This window comes from Verruconis gallopava (genome assembly GCF_000836295.1).
Source record: "Verruconis gallopava strain CBS 43764 unplaced genomic scaffold supercont1.6, whole genome shotgun sequence".
Lineage (NCBI taxonomy): Eukaryota > Fungi > Ascomycota > Dothideomycetes > Venturiales > Sympoventuriaceae > Verruconis > Verruconis gallopava.
This window is the reverse complement of record NW_015622142.1, coordinates 452,531-462,215: the sequence shown is the minus strand read 5'-3', so window position 1 is coordinate 462,215 and position 9,685 is coordinate 452,531. Positions and strand designations below refer to the sequence as shown.

Here is a 9,685-nt window from a genome sequence, read left to right as displayed (position 1 = left end):
ACAGGTTGCTCAACGTGGGGGAAAACACACGTCTCCAAAAGCAAGGCGCCTGAAAGGCATGAATTGGTATTTTCGAGGCCTAACCGCCCGTTTATCGACCATATGGACCGGTGACCTTCTCTGCTGCACCACTCTCGCCTTTGGCAATTTTGAGGGTGGACGTCAAGTAGGCAGGTAAGGCGATCATATCAGCTGCGATGCTCACCATGTTGAAGCCTTTCTCTGCGAAGTGCCTGGACTGCTCTCCACTCGTGCAGTAGATGCCTGTTCGTTTTCCATGCTTCGTGGCAGCCTCTAGAATCCTGTCGATAGCTCGCACGAGATATGTGTGCATGGTCCCGTCAAGTATCGGGTATCCAATGTTGTTCCCCAGATCGAACGGCCCAACAAGGAGCACGTCGACACCGTCAATAGCCGCTATGGCATCTACATTCTCCAACGCTTCTTTTGTCTCTATCTGTACAATGGTGATAAGGGCATCGTTTGCCTGTTGCAGATACTCCGCGGTGGTAAGCGAAGGATCAAACTTCTCCATGGGGAAGGGACTTCCAAATCCCCGATTGCCCCGTGGTGGGAATTTAGCAGATGCCACCAATCTCGAGACATCCGCTGGAGTATATATCAATGGAACAACAATGCCGTGAGCTCCAGAATCTAGTGCTCCTGAGCGGATTTAGTACTCGAAAGAGTATGCACGGTGATCAACATTGGGACGCACGCTTTACCATCCAGCCTTCGTTGGCAGCGATGCGCACGACAGGAGAAACACCGCATGCTGCAATGGCGGCCACGGCCTCATGCATTTGACCGTCTGGCATTGGGTTGAGAAAATGTTACGCACGCAAAGAAGCTTTCAGGATGCCATACCGTCAACATTTCCGTGCTCTGTGTCTACAACTATCCAGTCGATGCCTGTCCTCGCCATAGCGCGTGAATTGTTTGAGCCCGGTAGCATCTGCGAGTACATAAGATTGTGCGCCCGCGTCCTACCTAGTTGTTCAGTCGCGCACCTGCCAGGCTCCAAAGGTTGGGCCTCCTTTTTTCAAAGCTTGCCACAATCGGTTGGCAGCCTGCATGGTGGACATCTTCACGGATCGATCTTGGTCCATGAATTATTCTTCCAGACTTCGCGATGTTTGGACGCAGAATGTAACAACGTTAGAGAAATGGTGATGAGATTGACAAATAAAGGGTGCGGTACGGAGGTACTCCGTCCAGGACGAGGGCCACTACAGCGGTACCAACCAAGCAGCCTGAATCGGAGCTCTTGCATTCAATACTAAGCGGGGTAGTTTACAAGGTTCCAGTCTCTGAAATTCCGCACGTCAAAAGGTGGACTTGGCAAAAAGGGAAATCTTAAGAGCCGCCCTTTTCGACTTTATCCATCAATTGGTGGATTTGATCAGGCATGATTTTGTGCATGGTCTTGAGGGAAAAGGTAGTCGTCTGGCACCGGAATGCTTTATCAACATGAACCTAGGCAGGCGATCAGACGTCTTTGTGCCGACGGGTGGATGTTTGCCTACAACAGGAGTATCGAACTCATAAACATTCTTCCATTCTTCTTGACCGGGCGCCATCACGTTGATCTCCTGGTAGTCGAACGGTCGTACGTCCCAGACCTTGGATAGCACGACTTTGGCGTCGTCGCACAACGAACAATTTGGTCTCGTAAACAGCGTGACCCGGCACGTGTTCAGCAGACGCATTGAAGGCTTCATGCTGCGCAAAGAATAACGGAACAACGAGCGAGAGCGAGAGCGAGAGGAGTACGCAGGGAGTTTGCGGGAAACAGAGAGCAGGACTACGCGGGGAAATGCGATGTGATTGGCTGAAAATGTTCAGCCTTGAATGCGGCATAACTTCCATCTTGAGTTTCTAGAAAGTTCAAACCGCTACGCCCAGTGAGCACAACAAGGCCAGATCTCCCCCTTCTAAAGCCGTAGTCGAAATCTGCTGTTTCGTGCAGTCGCTTGGATCTAAGATCGCACTGCGTCCTACCATACTTTCCTACCCCATTGGCTTGAAATTGTCTTGCGCGTCTGGACACTCTAGTCTCCTACCCGTTTACTTCCACAATCCGCGTAGTGTATCACTCTCAGCAGCAAAATGACCGGAAAATGTGTCCACAAAGGCTGTGGAAAGGTTTTCACAGACCCGGACGAGCCCTGTGTCTATCACCCTGGCCCAGCTGTATTTCACGAGGGGCAGAAGGGTAATACTGAGTCCATGGAAGCGTCGCCATTTTCGCCGCACACTAACTCGATGTGTAGGCTATCAATGCTGCAAGCCTCGAGTGTTGACGTTTGACGAGTTTTTGTCCATCCCTCCGTGCACCACTGGCAAACACAGCACAACAGATGAGGGTCCACTGATCTACGAGAAGCCGAGAGAAGACCTCAACGCGACACTCTCTCAGACTGCTCCCGCAGACACACAGTTCACGCAGCCAGCGGTTCCACGGCTCCCACAGTCGTCAGCAAGAGCTTCGCCATCACCTGCGCCACCTCCAGAATCAGAGGACGACGATCCAGACACCCCGGTGCCAGACGGTGCAACATGCAGGAGGAGGGGGTGTGGACAGACATACAAAGCAGGCTCAGACAGAAGTGGAGAGCAGTGCGTGCACCATCCGGGGGCACCTCTCTTTCACGAGGGTAGCAAAGGTTACACTTGTTGCAAGAGACGGGTTCTAGAGTTCGACCAATTTCTTAAGATTGAAGGCTGCAAAACGAAAGACCGGCATCTGTTCGTCGGTGCGAAGAAAAAGCCTGGCCACGAGGAGAAGCTCGATACCGTGAGGTATTTTTGCTAGTATCCGTGGGAAGAACGAAGACTGACACGCCCGATTTAGACATGACTTCTATCAGACGGCAACGACGGTGAATGCGTCGCTGTACCTCAAGAAGATTGACAAAGAAAAGTCGACTGTCAAGTTTGTTTCAGAGACGCAGCTTGATCTTGACCTAGTCACCTTGGATAACAAGCGCTTCCAAAGGACGTTCGAGCTCTTTGGTCCCATCGATCCCGGGAAAAGCACGTTCAAGATTCTGAGTACCAAGCTAGAACTGACGCTGCAAAAGGCGGATGGCCAGGGTTGGCCTGTCCTCAAAGCAGACGATCCGCAGACGGGCGAGATCATCCAAGCTGGTCGTGCGGGTAGGGTGTGAGCAGCCGCGAAGTCACGAAGGAACGATATAGGAAAATCGGCGAACTAAAACCATGAAGCGGGCGAATGCCATAGAGATTTAGACAGAATCAGTCTAGACCGAGCTTCGAGCTCTTAATGCGGAGAGAAAAAAAAAAGCCCGATATACGATTCTCTGATGTTCTTCATGTGCAAAAATTGATGCCCCCTTCTCCAACATCTGTCAAGCTTACATGATTGATACTCGCAGTAGACCATGGACTACAGGTGCGCAGTCGCCGCTTCACTCTCCTTGATCCACCTCTCCAGTTGTTCTCTGTTCCGTATCCTAAACCCTACCTTGAACGGTTTGGGTTCCATTGTCAAGCTCGTGGGGATGGCGTTTGCCTTCAAGCAGTCCATTTCCGGTTCATCCATCTTGTTCTTCGGCGGCAAGATCTCGAACGCCGAGATCAGCCGCACGAACGCGACGTACAATTCCCGGTTGGCGAGATGGCTTCCGGCGCACATTCTACTACCTGCGCCGTACGCGTAGTGGGAGACACCTCCCGTCTTTTCGTCCGATCCGTCGAGGTACCGTTCCGGGATGAAAGAGTAAGGATCTTTGAAGTGCGCCTCATCGTAGTCTGCGGCGTAAGCGTTCATGTAGAACGTGGTCCCAGCCGGGATCACTGCGCCATTGTATTCGATATCTTTGATACTGACTCTTGGCAGGCAAATGGGAATGACGGTCCAATAACGGAGTACTTCTTTGTAAAAAGCCGTGACGTAAGCTACCTTCTCTTCATCTAGACAAGCATGCCATGCATTTCCGTCTGGATAGGCCTCGTTGATGGCTGCGTACGCTTTCTCCTGAATTTTTTGGCCGTTCGGTGTTGAAAGATACGCGAGGCCCATTATAAGGTTTCCAGGTATCGTATCTAAACCAGCAGATACCATAGTGAGGCCGATGGAATCGATCTCCTCTGATTCGAATCAGTACTCGATATCAACTAAATCAAACTAGGCTTGACATACTGTCGTTAAGTTTGGCTTCAGGGTCCTTGAGAATATTTCCTGTGATGCATGGCTTGTCTTCACCCTTTTCGATCTTTTCTTTGAGCATATTGAGAAGTTGACTCATGTAGCGTGCTCTTCGTCTGGATAGTTTGTTAGAACTCAATGAATCTGAACGCAGCGCGCTCTATATCAAATAATACTTACTCTTTGAACTCAAGAGGACTAGCCTTCTTACCAGGTAACAATCTCAACATCGGCACGTAATCCTCCCAGTTGTTACTCGTGCTCCGGAAGTTGCTAATTCCACGTTCGACATCACATATCTCCCTCAGCATATCATCGTTGATGTTCCCTTCTATTCTATATCCGTAATTCAAAGTTAAGCTCGTATTAAGTGCATATCGTTGAAAATAGCCAATGGGGTTGATGTCAACAGTGCCGTATTTTGAATCTTTAATCATTTCTTTGATTGAGGTCGTGGCCTCCAGGTCGACAATAGGCATGTAACCACGAACCGAAACAACGTTCAATGCAGTCGCCGCAGCTTTTCGGCGGCGTTTGCACGACTCATCCCAAGGACTCGTCCCAATGGTGAAGTTTGAGCTGTCTGAGACTACAGTGTGAAATGTGTGCAGAGTTGGTCTGGAAATCAGCGCGGATTGGTGAGTTACCCAAAAGTGACGGACGGAATCGAAAGAATTGGCGAAAACAATTCTCTGCAAGCCAAGGGGAAAACTTAGTAAATTCCAAGGCCAATATGTCTCGTGCAAAAAGCAGTGCTCACCTTGTTTCCCAACCTTACTTGAAAAACCGGTCCGTATTTCTTCGCCCAACGTTGAGCTACTCTAGCATGTACATCTCCTAATTCAAACAGACTGCCAAATATGGGCCATCCAGGAATTTCCGGTATCCCCTTGATCTTTGGTTTGTCGGTCGAGTTCGCCCATCTCCATAGCACGAAGAGCACGAATAGAACAGCGACGCTGACGACAGGCGACGCCATCTTAACGGATTGTCGTAAGCCCTTTAAGGACGAGTGGGAAAAGCGAGACCGTACAATGGGCTCTAGAACAGAAACTTCCCAACGGATGATGTTTTTTTTTAATCAGACGAGAAAGTGAAGATTGATAACACGTAAGATTTATCGTTGCTTAAAAAATGCTTCCTTAATCGGCGTCTTCATGTGCTGTGGAGAGCAGAGTTCCAGTCAGCGTCTTATATCGAGAGGTAAAAAGGCAGGACGTTTGTGAAGTCACAATTAATGGCGCTCTTCCGATCCCCACAGCGGAGGGCGTGCGCTGCGGTGCCATCGCGGCATGTCACCGAATTTGTGTTATGACCGACGTAGACACATGTTTTGCGGGGATGTTGATGTGGGGTTGAGAGACACAAGCCGTGCGGAATTTATTCCATGTCCATCCCATGATCCTCACGCCCTTTTCCTTTTCAAGAACTCGATGCTGTATCGTTTCCAAGGGGTGAAGCGGAAACGTTGCCTTACGTCTGTATTCATATCTAGACAAGGTTTTGATAGCCGAGTTCGTGGCTATACTGCGTCGAGTAACCGGGGACAGAAGGCGCGTTATCAAAGACAGAAGACGAATCAGGCTGGCATTCAACTGTGCAGAGGGAATCTCCACGATCTAGATTTTTTTTTTAAAAACATTCGATTCTTGGATACCGCGAAACTATCGCGAGAAGTACGCCTGATCGAAGTTGAACGCTGGCTGGATAGTGCCTGAACATTCGCCAAAGCCAACCAGATTGCCTGAACCATTGTCGCAAACGCCTCGGAATGTGACCGTGTCTCCGTCCAAGAGGAAAGTCCTTTCTTCCCCATTGTTTAGTTTGAGTGATACTTTTCCATTCTCCGTCTGCTCGAGCAAAGCCCCAAAGGTGGATGGATCGCCCTTGCCAGAAATGGTTCCCGATCCTATCAGGTCACCCGTGTTGAAGGGACATCCTCCGACGGTGTGATGAGCAAGCATCTGCTCGAAAGAGAAGAGCAGGTTTCTGGAACTAGTTTCCGTGACCTTGAGCTTTCCTCCTTTGGCAGCTGTGTAGGCGTACATTATCAGCATGGTTGGGGCATCGTCGCGGAGGATTAAACTCACTCTGCAGATCCACCGTCAAATGGATGTCATAGACAGTCTTGTCGGTATTCTGCCGCAGATACGGCAAGATCGACTGATCGTTTTCGATCCCAGCCGTCCGAAACGGCTCCAAGGCTTCCATGGTAACCACCCAAGGACTTATGGTGGTGCCAAAATTCTTTGCGTTGAAGGGTCCAAGGGGAGCCATTTCCCATGCCTGTATATCTCTGGCTGACCAATCGTTCATCATGACGACGCCGAACAGGTGATCCAAGGCCTCGTCGATATTAATAGGACGGCCCATTTCATTAGGCTTGCAGATAAAACAGCCCAATTCAAGCTCAAAATCCAACTTCCTGCAGTGCGAGAAAATGGGAAGCTGGTCTCCCGGCTTTTCCAGTATCTGGCCTGACGGCCGCTGAATCGGCGTTCCCGACACCACAACCGACGACGCGCGCCCGTGATATCCCACAGGCAATTGTCTGTAGTTCGGATTCAGAGAGCCAATGCCTCGCATGATCCTGGAGCAGTTCTCGGCGTGGTTCAGGCCAACGTAAAAATCGGTGTAGTCGCCGATCTTGAAAGGAAGATGATTCCTGACCTTGTCAAGCCGGATCAGACTCTTCTTCTGCAGCGCCTCGTTCTTCTCGAGAACGTCTGGAAACGGCCCATCTTTCGCCAGCACGCTCTGCAGGTACCTGCGCACGGCGCTGTGGATGGGTTTACCCAAGCTGCCGAACGCGTTCAGAACGGGTTCAGAAAATACCGCCTGATGCGGCTGGATCGTCGACAGCCCAGAGAAGCCATTCCCTGCCGCGAATGCCTCCAAATCCAAGGCATAATCCCCGATAGCAGTGGCCGGTCGAGGCTTTGGATTGTCTTCCGTTGAGATGATGCCGAAGGGGATGTTCTCGATGGAAAAGTGCGAGTCCTTCGCGACAGATACCCAGGACGAGAGAGCCATGTTCTTGAGGCTCGTCTGAAACAAGCCCAAAATAAACAAAAGCGACCTTGCTTGCTCTCACACTCGACTGTATTGCCTGCTCGCGGACAGCCTGGCGGTGTGGCCGGCTATATGAGGTTAGCGTCGGTGGCCGCATCAGCCGCTTGTGGACGGGTCACGGTAGACGGAACAGTGCCGCAGACCCTTGGCAGCGCACCTTCCTCGACGTTCTCCGCACTTGATTTGCATTCCGCTGCTGAGCGCGAGGTCGTGATCCTATCGTAGGATGAGCTCTCCACAGGTGCCCCCGGATGGCGCAGCCGTTGCGAGCGAGCGCGTCGTACTGGACCCGAATAAAATCCTCCCAGAGCCTGTGCCTGGGCGGCTCAAGAGAGCGTTCGTAAAGTTGACTGACAAGGTCACCAACTCCAAGCAGCCGCTGCCGCCGTCCACTGTACGACTGACGGAGAGAAATCTTACTGAGTTCTTCAATCCCTACTACAGCGACGAGCACGATGCCTTCCACAAAGTTCAAGGTCCCAGAAAGATATCGATACCAGAATGGATTCAATTGCTACCATGAGTACGACCCGTATTCCCAGCATGAAACCGGTGTCTCAGCTAAACTCGGCGTGTAGAACTGAAGCAATAGAGGGTGCCCTGCCCATTGGGCAGAACTCTCCCCAAGTGCCCCCGTACGGCCTCTACGCTGAGAAGCTTTCGGGTACGGCGTTTACCGCGCCTCGCCACGAGAACCAACAGACGTGGCTGTATCGCATACTTCCGGCGTCCGCACATTCCAACTTCGAGCCGCGCGAATCTGCAACGTTCAACACGAACCCCGAGAACAAGCCGTGGGAAAAGATCTTTCAGATCCCAAACCAGCTGCGGTGGGATCCCTTCGACATAGACGAGACGGTGGACTGGGTGCATTCGCTGCATCTAGTGGCAGGATGTGGTGATCCGACCAAGAAGCAAGGCGTAGGCTACTACATCTTCGCCGCCGGAAAGGACATGGATGCGCGGAGCGCGTTCTACTCGGCGGACGGAGATTTTTTGATCGTCCTGCAGCACGGCGTGCTCGACATCCGCACCGAGCTTGGCAAAATTCTTGTCAGACCCAACGAGATCTGCGTGATACCGCGTGGCGTACGATACCAGGTCAGCCTGCCGGAAGGGCCGGTCCGTGGCTACATCCTCGAGCTGTATCAAGGCCACTTCGCCCTGCCAGAGCTCGGCCCGATTGGCAGCAACTGCTTGGCGAATCCGCGGGACTTCCAAGCGCCGATTGCGCACTTTGACGAAGACACGGAGAATGAGTACACGATCCTCGCCAAATTTGCCGGCCACCTGTTCGCGGCGAAGCAACGGCATACGCCGTTTGATGTCGTCGCTTGGCACGGGAATTACTACCCGTACAAGTATGACCTCGGTCGCTTCAACACCATCGGCTCCATATCGTTCGACCATCCGGACCCCAGCATATTCACCGTACTGACGGCGCAGTCCGACCATCCGGGGACTGCGATCGCAGACTTTGTCATCTTCCCACCGCGATGGCTCGTCGCGGAAGACACCTTCCGCCCGCCATGGTACCATCGCAACACCATGAGTGAATTCATGGGCCTGATCGGCGGCGAGTATGACGCCAAGGCGGGTGGGAAAGGTGGCTTCCAGCCCGCCGGCGCCAGTCTGCACAACGTCATGAGCGCACACGGTCCCGACGCCGGCACTTTGGAGAAGGCAAGCACGGCAGAGCTGAAGCCCCAGAAAGTGGGCGAAGGGAGCATGGCGTTCATGTTCGAAAGCTGTTTGATGGTCGGCGTGACCGAATGGGGTCTAAGCAAGTGCAAGAAGGTTCAAGAAGGCTACAATGCTGAGAGCTGGGTGCCCCTGAAGCCTAGATTCAAGAGGCCCGAGAAGAAAGCGTCAGGGCCTCAAGCCCCAATTAGCTGAGCGAAGAGCAGTAATATTTATCCCCCACACCCTTCTTCCAGCCCTTCCCTGAAGCTTGCCAGAACCTGAAAGGCCAGATATACCAAGGTGTCATTCACCGTGTTTTACCATAACTCGGGTCCAAAAAAAAAAAAAAAAAAAACCCACAATGTTTCTGAGCACTTGCGACTCGGTCTCGCACCTCATCCGTTCACCTGTCTTATAATGTGCCCTCCTTAGTACGTGCTTTGAAGCTGTCCAACTCAGCCTCCGTTCGTAACTAGCACAATGCCGTCACAGTATGCACCTAGCTTTGCTTACCAGTCCAAGCACCTACCCAGCGACTGATATCCCGTTAGCGCCCTCCCGCCTAGCCTGTAGAGCACACGGCCCCCTATGAAAACGTACCGTCTTCTTTTCTCTCCCGACAGACCGGCCCCCTGCTTCACGTCCCTAAGGGACCGACCCTTCGCTGGAATCGTAGGCCGCACGGGACAACGAAGGGTGGGGTCGCGCTCTCGCTCAGAAACACTGAATGCAACGCCTCAGCACGCTGCCCCCCGTCAG

At 52.1% G+C, this 9,685-nt stretch overlaps 6 protein-coding genes across 7 annotated transcripts; 2 read left to right on the top strand and 4 right to left on the bottom strand.

The window, feature by feature from the left end:
• Positions 1-91: 91 nt before the first annotated feature.
• On the bottom strand, positions 92-1,109 carry PV09_02447 (uncharacterized protein; the record flags this gene model as incomplete). The annotated part of the gene is made up of 4 exons (XM_016355490.1): positions 92-663; positions 719-811; positions 868-955; positions 1,011-1,109. The coding sequence occupies 4 exons, from the start codon at positions 1,107-1,109 to the stop codon at positions 92-94; spliced, it is 852 nt and encodes a 283-aa protein (XP_016216626.1).
• A 247-nt stretch (positions 1,110-1,356) lies between these two features.
• Positions 1,357-1,721, bottom strand: PV09_02446 (uncharacterized protein; the record flags this gene model as incomplete). The annotated part of the gene is made up of 2 exons (XM_016355489.1): positions 1,357-1,476; positions 1,527-1,721. 2 exons carry the CDS (start codon positions 1,719-1,721, stop codon positions 1,357-1,359), a joined length of 315 nt encoding a protein of 104 aa, XP_016216625.1.
• A 124-nt stretch (positions 1,722-1,845) lies between these two features.
• Positions 1,846-3,328, top strand: PV09_02445 (uncharacterized protein). Its single transcript, XM_016355488.1, has 3 exons — positions 1,846-2,215; positions 2,274-2,802; positions 2,855-3,328. Exons 1-3 carry the CDS (start codon positions 2,110-2,112, stop codon positions 3,168-3,170), a joined length of 951 nt encoding a protein of 316 aa, XP_016216624.1. The 5' UTR covers positions 1,846-2,109; the 3' UTR covers positions 3,171-3,328.
• PV09_02444 (uncharacterized protein) lies at positions 3,242-5,498 on the bottom strand. The gene is made up of 4 exons (XM_016355487.1): positions 4,932-5,498; positions 4,352-4,863; positions 4,166-4,287; positions 3,242-4,113 (listed from the first exon to the last, which is right to left on the bottom strand). The coding sequence occupies exons 1-4, from the start codon at positions 5,148-5,150 to the stop codon at positions 3,410-3,412; spliced, it is 1,557 nt and encodes a 518-aa protein (XP_016216623.1). The 5' UTR covers positions 5,151-5,498; the 3' UTR covers positions 3,242-3,409.
• Positions 5,499-5,602: 104 nt separating this feature from the next.
• PV09_02443 (fumarylacetoacetase) lies at positions 5,603-7,272 on the bottom strand. The gene is made up of 2 exons (XM_016355486.1): positions 6,262-7,272; positions 5,603-6,203 (listed from the first exon to the last, which is right to left on the bottom strand). The coding sequence occupies exons 1-2, from the start codon at positions 7,202-7,204 to the stop codon at positions 5,836-5,838; spliced, it is 1,311 nt and encodes a 436-aa protein (XP_016216622.1). The 5' UTR covers positions 7,205-7,272; the 3' UTR covers positions 5,603-5,835.
• A 171-nt stretch (positions 7,273-7,443) lies between these two features.
• Positions 7,444-9,263, top strand: PV09_02442. 2 transcript variants are annotated; one of them, XM_016355485.1, is made up of 2 exons: positions 7,444-7,766; positions 7,822-9,263. In XM_016355485.1, the coding sequence occupies exons 1-2, from the start codon at positions 7,699-7,701 to the stop codon at positions 9,137-9,139; spliced, it is 1,386 nt and encodes a 461-aa protein (XP_016216621.1). In that variant the 5' UTR covers positions 7,444-7,698; the 3' UTR covers positions 9,140-9,263. The 2 variants fall into 2 exon arrangements, with proteins under 2 accessions (XP_016216621.1, XP_016216620.1); XM_016355484.1 differs by having other exon boundaries at positions 7,444-9,263.
• The last annotated feature ends 422 nt before the right edge of the window (positions 9,264-9,685 follow it).